The 17,540-nt window shown below is 44.1% G+C and overlaps 1 protein-coding gene across 7 annotated transcripts; it reads left to right on the plus strand.

Annotated features, from left to right (window-relative positions):
• The first annotated feature begins 924 nt into the window (after window positions 1-924).
• nrf1 (nuclear respiratory factor 1) lies at window positions 925-13,671 on the plus strand. 7 transcript variants are annotated; one of them, XM_017494335.3, is made up of 11 exons: window positions 925-1,055; window positions 3,579-3,819; window positions 4,323-4,437; window positions 4,526-4,652; window positions 4,739-4,882; window positions 5,972-6,130; window positions 6,329-6,535; window positions 6,945-7,046; window positions 7,162-7,319; window positions 8,074-8,198; window positions 12,533-13,671. In XM_017494335.3, the coding sequence occupies exons 2-11, from the start codon at window positions 3,606-3,608 to the stop codon at window positions 12,691-12,693; spliced, it is 1,512 nt and encodes a 503-aa protein (XP_017349824.2). In that variant the 5' UTR covers window positions 925-1,055; window positions 3,579-3,605; the 3' UTR covers window positions 12,694-13,671. The 7 variants fall into 7 exon arrangements, with proteins under 7 accessions (XP_017349824.2, XP_017349828.2, XP_053544180.1 ...); XM_017494339.3 differs by having other exon boundaries at window positions 964-1,055; window positions 3,583-3,819; XM_053688205.1 differs by lacking the exon at window positions 925-1,055 and adding an exon at window positions 1,080-2,466 and having other exon boundaries at window positions 3,039-3,819.
• Window positions 13,672-17,540: the final 3,869 nt, after the last annotated feature.

The following is a 17,540-nucleotide window of genomic DNA, read 5'->3' on the forward strand; positions in this document are numbered from 1 at the left end:
CCAGACACTATAAAGTGACTTATATTGTTTTATGTGGCCCGGGTCTGAAACACAAATTCAACCATTTAATAAGATTAAGGGCTTTAATTAAACATTAAAAAATACACTACAACACGGACATTTATTAATAACACACTTCTAAAAACAACAAAATAACAAGTCAATATATTTACAGTATATTTAATGACAAAAAAAATCTCTCTCTCTCTCACACACACACACACAAATAAATTCAACCACTTAAAAACATCAAGGATTTTACAAACAATTAATAAATACAATATGAATATAATATTATGCATTTATAACTATGTACAAGTAACTATATATATATATATATATATATATATATATATATATATATATATATATATATAGAGAGAGAGAGAGAGAGAGAGAGAGAGAGAGAGAGAGAGAGAGAGTTATAAATGCAGAATTTCAGTTAATTTAATAAACTGTTCAAATGTAGTTCTTTATTGAACATGCAATAATTGTTAAGCTTATTCATGAGGATTGTTTTTACCAGAGGCAATAAGGAAAGATAATTGAGGGGTGGGGGCATGGGGCCCGGAGTACAGGGTCCCCAGAAACCCTGTGTGTGTGTGTGTGTGTGTGTGTGTGTGTGTGTGTGTGTGTGTGTGTGTGTGTGTGTGTGTGTGTGTGTGTGCTACTCTGCTTCTGTAAAGCTGGATTTAGTTTGGTTTATGTATCTGAGTGTGTAGTACATTGTACAGGGCTGTGTAACAATCAGTAAATACACTTTGTTCTAAGAACACTGTGTCTGCTCTTGCACGCGTCCACATCCCTGAAAACCCCAGCAGCAGAAGAATATGGCTCCATAAACACTAGCTATCATTAATAAGAGTGTAGAGTGTACAGAATTAGGAGTGGGCGGGGTTTATTCCATACTGCTCCTCTAGTTCAAACTGAGTGTGTGTGTGAGTGAGCGCGCGCGTTCGTGTGCGCGTGCGTCCTCTGTTCTTTGTCCGCCATTGCAGGTCACAGTCAGAGCTCCGCTGTACCGCGCAGGCCCGGAGTAGCGCAGCCGCTCTGAGGTTAGTACCCTACCGCGCAATCTCCAGCTATTTCAGCCCCGGCGCAGCCGCACCAACACACCCGGCAGCACACACTCCTCTCACAGAGGCGCAGGCTGCGTTAGCGCCGTGCTGAAGCCAGCATGACGGATTTGTGGGGCTTTTCTTCTCCTGCACGGATTAGCACGCGTTTCAGCGGCAATAGAGCAGAAATAAAACCCAGTGTAGAGTTTGTAGGCCTCGGCCTGGGATTAAACTCCTGTGATGGCGCGTTTGAAACGGATAACGCTAGCAGGAGCGGTCTGCTGTACATACCCGTCCTGTTGAGGGATACTACACGGCTTTTACACACATACACACACACTCATACACACACACACGCTCGGGACTTTAGAGATATATTTTACTAAATACTTGTCCGGTTTCAGAGGATTAACTCGGAGTGTATAGTGTAATACACGACGTGTGCAGCTTCTCCAGCTAGCTAGCATGCTAGCAGCCAAGCTAAAGGCTAACGAAGCTGGGTCAGTCCGATCTCTGTGCGCGGTTCTGATGTGTGTTCTCACTGGTTCTGGTGAAAACGGGTCCGGAGAGGAGCGGTGCAGTGGGGTCGAGTGGTTTTGGTGGTGAAGAGCGTGTTTAGGAAAGCCCGCGGGGTTGCTCCGTGTGGACTAGCCCCAGCTAGTGAGTTTGCAGGAGACCTGGTGGCTGTGTTTGAATTCCTGATGGAGATCAGGTTCATGTCCAGGTCATGAAGGCGTGTGAGGGAGTTATCCCAGTCGTTTCAGCTGTGACAGGCGAGAGCCAAGGCGTTATTAATGGCTGTATTGTGTAGGAAGTTCACTCCCCATAACATGGCCATTGTTTTCATACTTCAGAAGGTTGATATGAGTGGTGGATGTCAGTGATGGAGGAGGAGAGCTTGGCTTCCTGAGGGAATGTAACAGTTTAACAATCAGAAGAAGGCTTTCTTTCTTTTTCTGAAGATGTTTAGTTTGAAATGATGAATGTGATGCTGTGTAAATCATCCTGTAGATGTCAGGGTCGCTCGCACCGTCAGCAGCGAGATGTGTCCCCGATGGTCGTGATGCTCCTCACAGCTCCATGTGGAGCTTGGCATGTCGTCCTCCGAGTTCTCCGCTGTTCTCCCACCTTCCCAACACACACCAGTCAATGGATTATCTATGCAAAACTGCCCCTGTGTGTGTGTGTGTGTGTGTGTGTGAGAGAGTGAGGGGTGTAAAATCCAGGCTGTTCCCCATCTGTACTGTTTACTGAAGATGAATTCATGCTAAATTATTATCATTATAATGTTTTGCTGCACTATTGTGTTATTTTACAGAATTAAAATGGGGCAGTAATATGAACCTTGTCCTGTATGAAGTGTAGACAGTTTGGGGTTTGATGTTCACACAGATTGTTGACATTCAGGGTGGGTTTTTTTTTTGTTTGTTTGTTTGTATGTAAATATGAAATAATTATGCATGCTTAAATATGGTTTAATCATGAAAAACATCGTGTCCCGGATTGCTTTGTAAACACACACACACACACACACCCGAGTTTCAGCTCCCGGTTTGTTCCGGTTTGTTTCAATACGTTCTTCTTTTGTCAAAGGCGTTTCTCTGAAAATATCAACTGTAATATGAAACATTTTTCAGAAGACGTTGAGACTTTTGCGACGCCTTGTGTATTCATTTCTGATCTAATTCCTGCGGAGCTTTATTTATTTAGTTATTTATTTTCCCCGAACTAACTTTTCCGATTTACTCCGTCATTCACAATGTGTGAATCCAGATGAAGAAGTGTGGTCGAGTAAGATCTGTATTTACAGTGTAAAGTTCTAGGGAGAGGACGTCAGGCTTTTCCACAGGAGCTAATAGAAACCTGTTGTGAAAACGGACGTTCATAAATATCCTAGCATTAAAACGAAAAGATAGTCCTCGGTCATCTCTGTCAAGATTTGCTCAGAAATGAAAATGTGCGTGGTCCTGTGCGTTTTAGTGTTCAGCCTGCTGTACCACACACGCCGACTCGGGAAGGGCTGTTCATTACCACGCCGTTAGATGAGGTGGGATGAAGCGTGTGCAGGATCGAGGGTTCTCCTGGACCAGGCTTTCTTGGGTTTCTGCTGATGTTTTGGTTGCCCTTATAATTTACTCGAACACGTCTTCTGGAATAAGTGTGAGGAATTGTGTAATGAATTGGTTGTAAGTCTTGTACCAACACCGGAGGACGACGTAAACCGCACCCAAGTCTCAGAAGTTATTCACAGCGTACAGATTTGCATGTTGGGCTAAACTCGTGTCTAATACGAGCCTGTGAGAATGAATCAGGTGGTCATAATGAACCGTGTCGGTAAATGTTTAAGTACAGTCTTGGAATGCACGCCATAATATGTGGGAGGTAATGGAAGAGCTAGAGGTACGTAACGCGGTGTCCGTCACGTATTTTAGCTTTCAAGGGTAATAATTGGAAAGTTTCTGTCTTTCAATAATTCCTTAAAGCTATTTCAATTGTGCTGTGTGTGTGTGTGTGTGTTAGTTAGATTAAGGAAAGCCATATGAAGTGATGGACGACCACACAGTGCATCAGACGGAGCACATGACTACCATCGAGGCCCACGCTGTTTCTCAACAGGTCCATGTGTCTACCTACACCGAGCACAGCATGCTCAGCGCCGACGAGGACTCGCCTTCCTCCCCTGACGACGACATGTATGATGACTCGGACATCCTGAACTCAGCAGGAACAGATGAGGTCACCGCACATTTGGCAGCTGCAGGTACAGCACACTCCAAGGGAAAATAAATCAGTAAAATGGTCATTTTTTTAAACTTTGGTCCAGTGTTATTGAGAGAAGAGGATATCGTATCATTTGAAATGAGGACGTACTTAATACCATCCTGATTGAGGCAGTATATTTTGGAAGGAGGTGTTTCATCCCTCCAGTTCAGTCCCAGAGACTGAGAATCCGTACCAAGGCTGATATTTACGTCTAGACGCGTTAAACAACTTACAACCGGGCCCCTTTTGTTTGAACCCTCCTATTTTTCAAGTGATCAAAAATTGATTTATTAAAGAAATAATAGCTCTGAGTGTCTTATTCTTGGTTCGAGCCCTGGCTTTCACACAGCGAAGACTGCATTTTTTGTTTCGAAAGAAGAAGAAAAAAGGATAAACCAACATGAAGATCAGAGAGCTGTCTGTGGGAGCAAAGCCAGCCTGTGTGTTGATAAAGGAGTTAAAGTGTGCTGTTGATAAACTGTTTTCATATCAAACCTTCAGGTCCGGTCGGCATGGCCGCCGCTGCTGCTGTGGCAACAGGGAAAAAACGCAAAAGGCCACACATCTTTGAGTCAAACCCATCGATACGCAAAAGACAGCAGACTCGCCTGCTCAGGTGAGAGTACAGCATTGATCCATTCTGCGGGACTGATCCCTTAAACACCAACAAACAGAGAATCTTAAAGAGATTATCTTATCTCTAGGAAGTTGCGGGCAACACTGGATGAATACACGACGCGCGTCGGTCAGCAGGCCATCGTCCTTTGTATTTCTCCGTCCAAGCCTAACGCCGTGTTTAAGGTGTTTGGCGCCGCTCCACTCGAGAACGTGGTAAGTGTCCCGTCTCTGCATTCTTGTGTCTTTGATGCCTTTTAGCTTTCGTTTCAAATGGTGTGGTTTCTTCTGCTCTCTGTCAGGTCAGAAAGTATAAAAGTATGATCCTGGAGGATCTGGAGAACGCCCTAGCTGAACACGCACCGCCCGGAGGTGGAGACCTGAGCTCTGAGCTGCCTCCACTCACCATCGACGGCATCCCCGTGTCTGTGGATAAGATGACGCAGGTGGGTGGACGGGCTCACACCAGCAGAGGGCACTGCAGGCCAGACGTTCGTCTCTCCCAGTCCCGTCAGATCACACACACACACCTTTCTTGTTTCAGTTTGCACGGCTCAGGTTGTAAATGCACGCCCCTTCTAGTTTTCCGAAAGCTTAAATGTATGTTTTCAAAACAGACCGGATACCTCACACCAACTCGAGTGTATTTACACCACTGCAACTGACACCACCACATGATTTTTTTTAATTTTTTCAATTTCGAGCACAATATTTAAACTAGGCAGAGTTATACACTAACGTAAAATAATAAAATGGATTTATTTTTCCGTCTCAACCCCACATGCTCTCAGAGCAGCTCAAAACCTGTGAACACTTTTCTGGCTGCGAGCTTCAGGATCGTAACGGCTACAAACCGACCAGGTTACAGAGCGGAAAAACGTCTAAACGCCATGACGAAATATATGACCGCGTATAGTCACAGAAGTGTCCGTCTAACAACGGGTACTCCCGGTCCTCTAAACTGTTTGCTGATATCATTTAGCAGAACATGTTTAGTACAGAATTCATTTGAGCTTCCGTCCTGGCTGACATCGGAGTAAGTCGAGGCAGAGCGAATATGTTTTGCTGTGCGCTGTGTTGTGATGAAAACTGTGTGCGGTATGAGGTGAAAGACTGTGTGTCCATTTTAACTGCAGTGTAAACACAGCCCCCAGAGCACAGGCACGCCTTCTGGGGGGATTGTAGATTCGAGAGGCAGGCCTTTGCAGGAATCGGCATGTAAGAGCTCGGATCTGTGCATGTGTGTGCGGGTAATTATGCAGTCGGTCGAGGAAAGCTCCGAGGCTCCTGATTGACTCCCAGGTGGATTAGGAGCGGTAGGATGAAGGAAGCAGCTGAGTGGAGTGTTCAGGTCATTTATTTAATTAGGCCCATCTGTACAGCTTCAGATCAAGCGTGACTTTAGGGCCCGTTGCAGTCGCTCGATATTAAAACCCCCAATCATCTAACCTCACCATTTCCACAACATGAAATGTGTTTTATTTCTTGTTATCATTATTCTCAACCTGTATGTCTTTTTTCATACCCGTCCGCAGGCTCAACTCCGAGCTTTCATTCCTGAGATGCTGAAATATTCTACCGGCCGGGGGAAACCTGGCTGGGGGAAGGAGAGCTGCAAACCCATTTGGTGGCCTGAGGACATTCCCTGGGCCAACGTGCGAAGTGACGTGCGTACCGAGGACCAGAAACAGCGGGTACGGTCGTAGAAATTACTGTCCACGATATGTGCTCGATGTTTTAATTGAGAGATTGCGAGTTTCCCAGTTAAAGATCCTTTAGTAAGGAGTTAGGGATTATTATTATTATTATTATTATTATTATTATTATTATTGAGGCACCTGAGGCTACCGTAGTGTTTGCATTCACGAGTGTTTATTTGCTGTTGGCGACAGGTGTCATGGACGCAGGCCCTGAGGACGATCGTTAAGAACTGCTACAAGCAGCACGGGAGAGAGGACCTACTCTATGCATTTGAAGACCAGCAGGTCACGCCTCAGCAGGTTGCTGCAGCCGCAGCACACAGCATCGCACACCTGGTGCCTTCACAAACAGTCGTTCAGACAATCACTAACCCCGACGGAACTGTCTCGCTCATACAGGTGAGCGCTCTGTTTTCAGATGGCCCCCCCAGGCTGTGCAGTGTAGTCGCATCCGCAGTGAACGTTTTCACTTAGCGTTGGTTTCATGTCTGTACCATGCACGGGTTTGGTGTGCGTGACTCGTTTTAACAAACGAGGAGGAAGAGCAGAAGGGGGAAAAAAAATGGTGTTTGGGGCCCCCTAAATATCCTAATGAAGACAAGCAGGAAGAGAAAGATCATGTGAAAAACAATAGGGTTGAAGCACCGTCTCTGCTTTTTTAGTGCACTGTATATACACACATGTATAAAACTATCTGTGTGGAATATATCTGTGTTGAGTTAGTCCTGGGGTCTCACGTAGGTGGTACTAAATGAATATTGGACATAATAGTAAATGTTGAATAACGGGCGTGTGACTGACCTGACAGGTGGGCACTGGGGCGACTGTAGCCACGCTTACTGATGCATCCGATTTGCCAGGCACTGTTACTGTCGCCCAGGTCAACTATTCTACAGTGACCGACGGGGAGGTAAGACCAAGTGAACAAGTGCATTGTGACTCAGCTGTGTTTCTACGTAATGACGTAATCCTCCAATACGATATTCACGTTCTTCTGTCTTTCGCTTTTTCCGGCATTCTTTCAGGTCGAGCAGAACTGGGCAACGTTGCAGGGAGGTGAGATGACCATTCAGACCACGCAAGCATCCGAGGCTACACAGGCAGTAGCGTCTTTAGCGGAGGCCGCTGTCGCCGCCTCCCAAGATATGCAGCCAGGAGCGACCGTTACCATGGCGCTCAACAGGTGCGCAGGGGGACGAGGGAACGAATGAGTAAGGGAAACTGACGAGATGAGGCAGGGAGTTTGTGTGTAGCATTCGAAGCAGATTCAGTCCCTAGCCAGGTCTCCTCCTCAGGTGTACGTCCTGTCCCTTTGGGACTTGTTGCAACAGCTCACCTGAGCCCATTTACATCTTGTTTATCTCAGGCAAACAAAGCAGAGAGCAGGAGCGCTGATGGAACATTCTGTTCCTGTGAACACACACAGCATCTTCCCGTCGATTCGGTTAGTCCTGGCTCTAAAGTGCGGTACGGCATTAAAAGGAGCTTGGGTGCTTCGGTGTCGTCTGTGTATTAAACGTGCAGTACCTAGGTGCACGTTATATGATTTCGTTTTTTATCCAAAACGACCGGATTTTCACGAATACCCATAATCAACTTGTAAACCGGCTTGAATAAACGAGGCCCAATTTTGGTGGAATTGGAGCTTTTAAGTGGGTGGATTTTCCACCAGGGGGCAGTATGTGCTAGAATGTGTGTCAGAACCCTGGCCTCATGATGATTTTACTCGTTTTCGGTTCACATAGCGACTAATATCATAGAACAAACCTCGTATACATCATGGCGCAACCCTCAGTTATGTCCAAGCTCGTTAGGAAGAACCATTGGTTTTTGTATGAGTCATTTTCAAATTAAGATAGTTGAAAGAGTAATTGTTCACGGGAGATAACCCGAAGTGGAATAAAAGTCTCCTTAACACATGACCGTGTGTGTTCTAGTGAGGCAGCGGCCCACGCTGTGGCAACGCTAGCAGAGGCTACTCTTCAAGGAGGTGGACAGATTGTGTTAGCAGGAGAGACGGCAGCTGCGGTCGGAGCTCTCACTGGAGTGCAAGATGCCAATGGTATAAACACACACACACACACAGACGCATCACTTTTTTGCAATTCTAACGTAAGCCTCAGCATTTTAATCTTAATAAAGTTTATTACCTGATTTTTCATGCTGAAATGCTCCTGCAAATGATTTACGGATAAATCTGTTTGCTTCCCGCTTCGTAAAACAGGCCCAACACGTTCACTCCGTCTGTCGCGTGAGGAGAAGCAGTTTTGCATATAGTTGTGCGGATTATTTCCCTTTTATAATCGATTTATTGTCATTTATTTATGTAGTAATCAGTTTATTATGATCATCTGTTCCCTCTGTGGTCAGTGAAGTCTCAACCCTTTGCTAGTTTGTCTCCTGAAGCAGGAAGCGTTAGCATAACGTCGCTGATGGTCTCGGCCCGTTTCGTCTCTTTCTGCCCTTTTGTGCAAGAGCACGAGACGCCGACGCTACCACCGTAGTCCAAGTACAGATATTATAATGTGATAAGTTGATATAACTGACTGGCCTGTATACCCTGACCCCTAGGCCTGCTCATTATTAAGCTCAGTGATTATGTCGGTAGAGTACATATTATAAGGTGACACAGGAGATGAGAGAGAGAGAGAGATCTGCAGACCGAGCAAGCTGGTCTATAATAATCCTTTGGGTGTTTATGGAACAGATGGTGTGTGTGTGTGTGTGTGTGTGTGTGTGTGTGTGTGTGTGTGTGTGTGTGCGCGCACGCATGCATGTGCATGTAAGATCCATGTCACCCACTCTATCCTCCACAATTCTAATTAATCCATGATTGCAGCAATGACTAAGCGTCTGTGTATGTGTATTATGCTCTTACTGTGTTTGTGTGTGTGTGTATAAGTAAACACATATATATATATATATATATATATATATATATAATGGGTTTTTTTTAAATTACACCATTTATGAAACATTTGTTGATGACAATGTTTGTATTTTTAAACTAAATTTTCCCCGGTCACCATTAGTAGTAGCAGTCCTGCTGGTGTCTTAGTGGACCCCCCCAATCCATTGTAACCACAGGCGAGTCCCTATGGAGCCCTCTTAAAGGGCTTTGATCCTCTCCATTATAAGTGCATAGGCTAATCACAAGGCCAGCTGTCGGCTAGCTCGCCCAAGGCAGCGACAGGAATCTAACGCGTACTCGCGCAAAGATATTTAAGATGTTTCTTTTTAACTTTAAACCGCACGTGAAACGTTCAGATCTTCGGGTCTTTCACATGGCACCTCAGGGAAACGTTAAAAAAAGAGTCTGTGTTTGTGTGTGCTTAATATACAGGAGCAGTTCTTACAATAGATATAATCAGGAAGCCCTTACTCCTCTTACACAGCATGCGGACGAATCCTCGGAAGGAACTGGGGGGGAAAGTTAGACTGATATGTTATGCGGCTATGTTTGAGGGAGAAGACGACAACTCTGGCCTTCACACCTCCGTGGTTTCAAATAATTTCAGGAAATATAGTGCGCGGTGTGTGAAGCGTTCCCCCGCCCAAATTACAGGCTGCCTCCGTTGAACTGGCACTGATTATTTCCTAAGAGTCTGGTCCTTTTTTTTTCCTTTCGTTTTTCTGTTTTGTGCGTAGTCATTGTATGTGCTGAGTTTCATCTGCTTTCCCCGCGTTCATGTGGTTTCCCTCTGGGGTTACTGGCTTCCTCACGCTGTCCAAAAATCTGCAGATTGGTGGACTGGCTGCGCAAAATCTTTTTAGCGGAAAGACCTTGCACAGGAGGTGCAAGATGACATGGCAAGTTTCTCCACATCGTGCATCACTTATTTATACAACATCACTGCGTACATAAATAGCACACGAATTAGCTCTGTTCTCATGAACTTCTTTGTAACCAAGCGACCCCCCCCCAGTCGACAGCAGACACTTCATAAGCAGTTTATTTATTTAATCAATAAAAAACAGACCAGCGTTGAAGTGGCCTCTCTGAGGTGGCTGCGACTGATTTGCTTTACTTAGCGCCTTTCTCTGCACCACTTAGCCGTCCTCAACAGTTGATGATTTAGAGGGGGGGGTTATGGCGGTACTCAACCCCATAATGATGCTTCACATAAACCACTACAATCACACACGGTGTAATTAAGAAAAATCAGTCCAGCTGAGTCGACCACTCCTGATTTGACTGCTGTTAGGATGAAGTGATGTAGAAACAGGCTCCCCTTCTCTGCATACATTTTATAATTTATTTATATATATTTATTTATATAAAACCACATACATACTATTATTAGTACACTTTAATGTGTCTCGATTACTGAAGGAACGTGCTTTACTAATCCTTAAGAGCCAAGAACGTGGTGACAGTGGCTTTAAAAACAAGGGAGGTCCTAGGTTGTGTATATTATTGAAGCCGCTAATATTTATGAAACGTCATTTTGTAATGTACACCGCACACAGCAGGGGAGAGAAAGGAAACTGTGTGTGTGTGTGTGTGTGTGTAAAGAGGGGCAGAAGTAGAGAAACCGCGCTAGAAGAACTGGCTGTTGGCTGTGGATGACTAAATTGCCCTATTGTTTGTCCCTGCAGTGCAGCAGAGTAGCCCTGCCCACTGCTCTCTCCCTCTCTCTCTCTCTCTCTCTCTCTCTCTCTCTCTCTCTCTCTCTCTCTCTATTGCATCAGTTCTCTCTCTCTCTCTCTCCCTCTTTACTGCGCTGACTCCCAAACTGAAGTGCAACATGACCACTTAGCCGCACAGCACACATACCCAGTCTGCCTTCTCTCTAACGTTCTCAGATGACTGGCTAACTGAAGGCCGTTTGTCTGACTGCTGAACCTGTGCCTCACTTAGGTTCTCTCCACTATGATATAACCGTTTAAGAAAAAAACCCCAAATGCGTTTAACACGATAGAACCAAGCATGTTATTTCAAAGTAAACGTCTAAATGCTGTGTTTAAATCAATCAGTACAAATTAAAAAGGCGAGTCAAAATATCTCAACCGAAAACAACAACTAAAAGTCGGTTCTGGTGTGAGCTGATCATTAAGTAGTGGTTTATTAACAATGCCTGTAAAGTTCACACTCGGGGGTTCATCTACAGTGTTCGTGTTAAAATGTAGTTTAAATAGCCTCGCTATATGGAGCTATTGTTAAAGATGATCTGTGGAAGGTTTCCGTCTCTCCGGTAGAAGACTGCAGTTGCGGACGTGCTGTGGGGGAAGCGTTAAACATGCTTCGAGCGACGGAGATCTACAGCGACGTGGAGAAAGCCCGGTCACTGACAGGGAAAGGACACGGGGCCTGACGAGACTTTTTGCTGAAGGTTGACTTTATATGAGTGAAGTTTCTGTGTGTTGTGATGGGTGAGCAGACCGCGCAGACAGGCGAGTTTCTCAGTGAGTTCACATGCACGCTGCCAGGCTCTCCGTCTCCAAAGCTGATGACACGAAGCTAACAGGTTTACTCACCATTTCTGCGTCGATTAAAAATATGTTCGACTCACCACCTTGTTGAAAGCTCTATCTGCAGTATAGGTCATGTCTGAACCTCCTGGTAGAGGCAGCCAAGTTATGGTACTTTACATAATTCATGATGCCGTCAGTCATCAATTACAAGAGCCCCAGACCCACCGTTGCTTTTCTGCTGCTGAAGATGCCGAATGACCAAAAAGTTTGATGTCTGGTCTCATCTGACCACATGACCCAGTGCCAAGTGCAGACTCGACTCGCTGAAATAAAATTTTTGCGAGATGCTCTCAGGAAGGACTTTTATTCTTGCAATGCTTTCAAACAGCTTGTTGTTTTGAAAGTGGCTTTTAACGCTTTATATGAAACTTGACACGCACAACAGTCAACAACACCGTACACTTCTAAAACTCTTTGGGCTCCCCCCCGGTCCTACGTCTACATCCTCCTCACTGTCTGGAGGCAGACAGTGTGCTCCTGGGACCAATGCCGGGCAAATTCTCTCTTTCAGACACTTTTTATGATGTTCTTAATGGTATTTTTAAATGCTTATGTATTATATATATCCATTACCTGATTTGTGCCTAAGCCCACCCCCTCAGTATCCCCACCCCCACCCCTCTGAACTGAACCGAACCTTTCGTACCAAGTTGGTATATCCCTGGGAGTTAGTTGCCTGTGCTATGCTGCCCTGTGCCCGCATGTGGTCTGCGTGGAGCAGCGGCTCACCCAGTAGCGAGCATTTTAAAGAGAAACTGTTTACCTGAACTCATAATGCACACGCAGCACACAAACCGAGCACGGGCACATCACGGCCCCGAGGGTCAGAGCTGTGTAAACCTGAAATCAGGAACGTTATCAGAAGTGCTTTTCATCACGCGTATTTTTTAACATGTTCTTTCCCTCTGCTTCCTTCCTAAGGTTTAGTCCAGATTCCTGTGAGTATGTATCAGACTGTAGTTACCAGTTTGGCCCAGGGAAATCGGCCTGTGCAAGTCGCCATGGCTCCGATCGCCACGCGCATCGACAACACCGTAACACTGGACGGGCAGGCTGTGGAGGTTGTAACCTTAGAACAATGACTCTCCTGCCAGTATGTTGGATAAAAAAAACCTGTGCCCTTCCATGAATGGATATTTTTAACAGGGAATTGAAATGTTCCAGGATTCATGCTTGTTTTTTAGTAGTGTAATCATTGTGTTTCAAATAATGTTTGGATTTTTTTTTTTTTGTTGTTGTTGTGCTTTGTGTTTCTAGTCATAGGATATAAATAGACCAAATAAATAAATGGACCAACGTCAGTGTGGCAGCAGCAGCAGCCCCTGAATACCATTCTTCTACATTTGTCCTAGCCAAAAGAATCCTTTTTTTTTTTCCATCTGTTTTAATAGCCGAATTTATTTTATCCGCACGTTGATTTCCGAACAATGTGTCTGTGCCATTTTATTTACACTTCTGTTGTCCTAAAAGTCATAAGTTGTGCTAGTTTGCTTGCATTGTGATAGATCTGATGTAGGCCAGCAGAAAAAAAACATGTACTTTAAGTGTGGGGTTTTTTTTTGTTGTTGTGTTTTTTTTTTTTGTTTTTTTTTAGTTTTGTTTTTTTGCATGTCACGAGTGAATCTACAGAATACAAATATGTCTCTCTGAATTTATTGAGGTATTCTTGTTGCACCGAATATCTGTTACCGTAGAGTTTGAGTATTATGTTACAAGTGGAAGGTCACTGAAATGCCTTTTCACTGGCGTTAAACGGACACGTTTAACGTTAAACTAATGTAAAAACTCCCGCTGACCCCAGTATTCAGCAGTCTGTTTTTAAAAGCGTTTATCAATGCTCAGTGCGATTCGGAGTATGTGTAGGTGTACTCTCTCTCACATTTTCTGATATTTTCATCCTGTAAATCTAAATCATATAACAGTGTTCCTCCACAACTACATAATGCTTATTTGCTCATTTAAATAACATTTTCCCCAAGTCCACTTTCATCACTCTTCCATGCCAGAAATAACTCCACAGTTGTGATTTATTGTGCATAAAGATGAAGATTATTCTATGACTCCTGTTATGGATCAATGTCGTGTGTATGGCTGTCATGCACCCATGTGTATTTTTCACTTAATGCATGGATGTACAAGCTAAATGAATCACTGGTTGTATCTTTAAAATTGATTTCATTTTATTGCATCGTTTTTCCTGCAGTGAGGGCATCTATAACATTTCCAACACCCCTGTTAACCATATAACCTTCGCATTATGTCCATAGTTGATCTGAGGGAACAAATTAGTTGCTTTATAATCCGTGACCCATTGGAGAGTTCCTGATTTGACAGTCATTCTGCTCTTTTGGAGGAGAAGAGGATAGCATGCATACAGGCCTAACACTGCAGTATATCCAAATAAAGTCCCGTTCTGTATCCAGATTATTAACTGCAGTAGATCGTGTAAATGAAACATGGAATTGCAGCAGATCAGTGTCAACAATCACTTTATTTTATCTTCAGTGTTACCTAACCAAAGATTATATAGTGATTTGTGATCAGTTGTAAAAATATGTTTATGTTGGTAGAGTGCACGCCAGCATTCTTGTGGCATGGCATCTATAGCTTTGTTGTTGACTCAATACGTTCTGAGATACGTTCTGAGGTTCTTGCCTTGCTCTGGTCACGTTCCATCTGAAATCCTAGGCCTTGAGTCTCTTTTGTTGTTGTGACATAAAAGACCGTTCAGTCTTTAAGAGCAACCTGGCCCTAGCTCGGCACACATATTGTGTAAATGCATAAACGCACTCATGCTTATTATTATTATTCTTATTATTATAAACAGCTGTCCTATTTTCCCTTCAACATATCAGCTTAGTTCATTAATCTGAATCTTTATCACATGTTTGTTAGAACAAAGATTTCTGAGGACTTCAGAAAAAGAGTTGTTGAAGCTCATCAGGTTGGAAAAGTTTACAAAACCATCTCTAAAGAGTTTGGACTCCACCGATGTACAGTCAGACAGATTGTGTAGAAATGGAGGAAATTGAAGACCATTGTTCCCCTCCCCAGGAGTGGAGACCAACAAAGATCACTCCAAGAGCGAGACCTGTAATAGTCCATGAGGTCACAAAGGAACCCAGGATAACTTCTAAGCAACTAAAGGTCTCTCTTACATTGGATAATGTTAATGTTCACGAGTCCACCATCAGGAGAACTCTGAACAACAACGGTGTGCATGGCAGGGCTGCAAGGAGAAAGCCACTGCTCTCCAAAAAGAGCACTGCTGCCCTTCTGCAGTTTGCTAAAGATCACAAGGACGAGCCAGAAGTCTAATGGAAAAATGTTTAGTGAATGAATTACACCAAACCAGAACTTGTGTTATGTTTGGAGAAAGGAAAACACTGCACTCCAGCATAAGAACCTTATTCCCTCTGTGAAACATGGTGGTGGTAGTGTCAGGGTTTGGACCTGTTTTTCTGCATCTGGTCCAGGACGACTCGCCATCACTGATGGAACAATGAATTGTGAATTATACCAACAATCTCTAAATGAAAACATCAGAACATCTGTCCATGAACTGAATCTGAAGAGAAAGTGGGTCATGCAGCAAGACAACGATCCTAAACACACGAGTCGTTCTACCAAAGAACGCTTAAAGAAGAATAAATTAATGTTTTGGAACGGCCGAGTCAAAGTCCTGACCTCAATCCAGTAGAGATGTTGTGGAAGAACCTGAAGCAGCAGTTCATGTGAGGAAACACACCAACATCCCAGAGCTGAAGCTGTTCTGTACTGAGGAACGGGATAAAACTCCTCCGAGCCGATGTGCAGGACCGATCAACACTTACCCCGAACGTTTATCTGCAGTTATTACTGCACAAGGGAGTCACACCAGATACTGAAAGCAGAGGTGCACATACTTTTACCCCTCACAGATATGTAATACTGGATCATTTTCTTTAATAAATAAATGAAAGTATAGTGTTTTTGTCTCATTTGTTTAATAGAGTTCTCTTTATCTACTTTTAGGACTTGTGTGAAAATCTGTTGATGTTTTAGGTCATTATGCAGAAATATAGAAAATTCTAAAGGGTTCACTAACTTTCAAGCACCACTGTATGTAACTGCACAGATCTCAGGGGAACAGCTTTAATTAACACCGATCATTTCCTAACACACACCGCATACTCCTCGTCCTCATACAAGACATACTGTTTCAGTTCTTAGACAAGCAGGCCGTGAATAAGTTATATTATGGGCCACCTTCATTTTCATGAGATATTAGTTACTTAATACTAACCAAATACATTTATTTATAAAATATATTTCTAAATAAATATAAATACCACATAAATATTACAATAAATGCAAACTCCTTTGCATTGTTTTATTCTGAGGGCAGCTGCGTCACTGAGCAGCATTTGAACTTGTTTTGTTTTTTTACTGTACCGTGCATGACGTTTATTTCTTCGCACTGACGAATTCACCATGGAGTACATTCTCAGCTAGTGGGAGTGCTTATTTATGCAGTTATCTAATCAGCCAAACATGTAATACAGATACAGGTCAGGAGCTTCAGGTAATGTTCACATCAAACATCAGAATGAAGAAAAAGTCTGATCTCCGTTCCTTGGATGTTGCTACCAGTTTGACTATTTCAGAAACTGCTGACCTGATGTGGTCTTCTGCTGTGGAAGCTCATCCACATCAGTCCTGGATGGACAGTAAAGAGCTGCAATTGTGGCCTTTCACAAACAAGTCTGATCCAGAGAGGAGAAGATATGGTCAAGGCCAGACGACAGAAAGTAGTCGATGTGGGTAAAGCCAGGAGGCAGAGAGGAGCCAACATGGAGGCAGAGAGTGATTGACATCACCGAACCTGGGAGACAGAGAATGTTTACGTCTCAACATTAACGCCAGTCTGTCCTCGGGTTATCACCCCAGTGCAATGGCCAAACTGAACGCCTCGACCATGAGATCACTCCATTTCACTGTGTGCTCAGGTATTAGCAACCCCTATTTCCCTCACTGTGGATCAGGTGGTAGCGCGGGTCGTCCACTAATCGTAGGGTCGGCGGTTCGATTCCCGGCCCGTGTGACTCCACATGCCGAAGTGTCCTTGGGCGAGACAGTGAACCCCAAGTTGCTCCCGATGGCAAGTTAGCGCCTTGCATGGCAGCTCTGCTACCACCGGTGTGTGTGTGTGAATGGGTGAATGAGACACAGTGTAAAGCGCTTTGGATAAATGCGCTACATTTAAAATGATTAAACAAGTCAATTAAGTAGAGTTTAAAACTACCACCCACATACAGAATTGCACCTACATTTCATATATCTCTCTTAAAACCATTTGTTTCACCACGTAACTGGAGCTGAAACACTGCCACCTTTGGAAGTCAAGGGAGCATGAGACAGATTCTTCACTCCAAGCTGCAGTGTAACACCATGCTTTTCCTGGTGCACTGTAGGTGCTATGGCTCAAAAGAAAGGACCTGGGTTCCTGCCAAAGACATTCTAAAAGTGTCTCTATTCAGCAAATTCCACAAGGAAGCTCCCTGACCCAGAGACAGACCCCGTCACAAGGGTGGTTCAGCTTTGGGAGCCACCCATCAGGGGGCGTTGTGCCACATCCACCATGAACAATGCCTTCGAGGCAGAGTCTTCCCTTTGGATGGTGTTTAACTGAGCTTTTATGTGTCCGACCCGGACACGCCTGTTGTTGATGCGAGTTGTATTGTGGAGTATACTTTCTGCACTTTAATCCTCACCACTCCTCTGAGTCTCACCACTTGCTCTTTGTTACTGTTAGTCAATCCCATAAGGAAACAGAAAAAAGACCATTCGGTGATATGTTTAAAATATGTGAAACAGGACAGTGTTAATCTACACATTTATGCACCCAGTGATGAAGCTGCTTATCAGGCCCTACATGGAGCCATCTTCC

Source organism: Ictalurus punctatus, chromosome 19, assembly GCF_001660625.3.
Source record: "Ictalurus punctatus breed USDA103 chromosome 19, Coco_2.0, whole genome shotgun sequence".
NCBI classification, from domain to species: domain Eukaryota; kingdom Metazoa; phylum Chordata; class Actinopteri; order Siluriformes; family Ictaluridae; genus Ictalurus; species Ictalurus punctatus.

Bases quoted from the DNA above. Each gene is read 5' to 3' on its own strand.
- nrf1 (XM_017494335.3), top strand. From the start codon at position 3,606: ATGGACGACCACACAGTGCATCAGACGGAGCACATGACTACCATCGAG. The intron at 4,883-5,971 runs GTGGGTGGACGG...ACCCGTCCGCAG, and splicing joins CTGTGGATAAGATGACGCAG to GCTCAACTCCGAGCTTTCAT. The intron at 6,536-6,944 runs GTGAGCGCTCTG...CTGACCTGACAG, and splicing joins GAACTGTCTCGCTCATACAG to GTGGGCACTGGGGCGACTGT.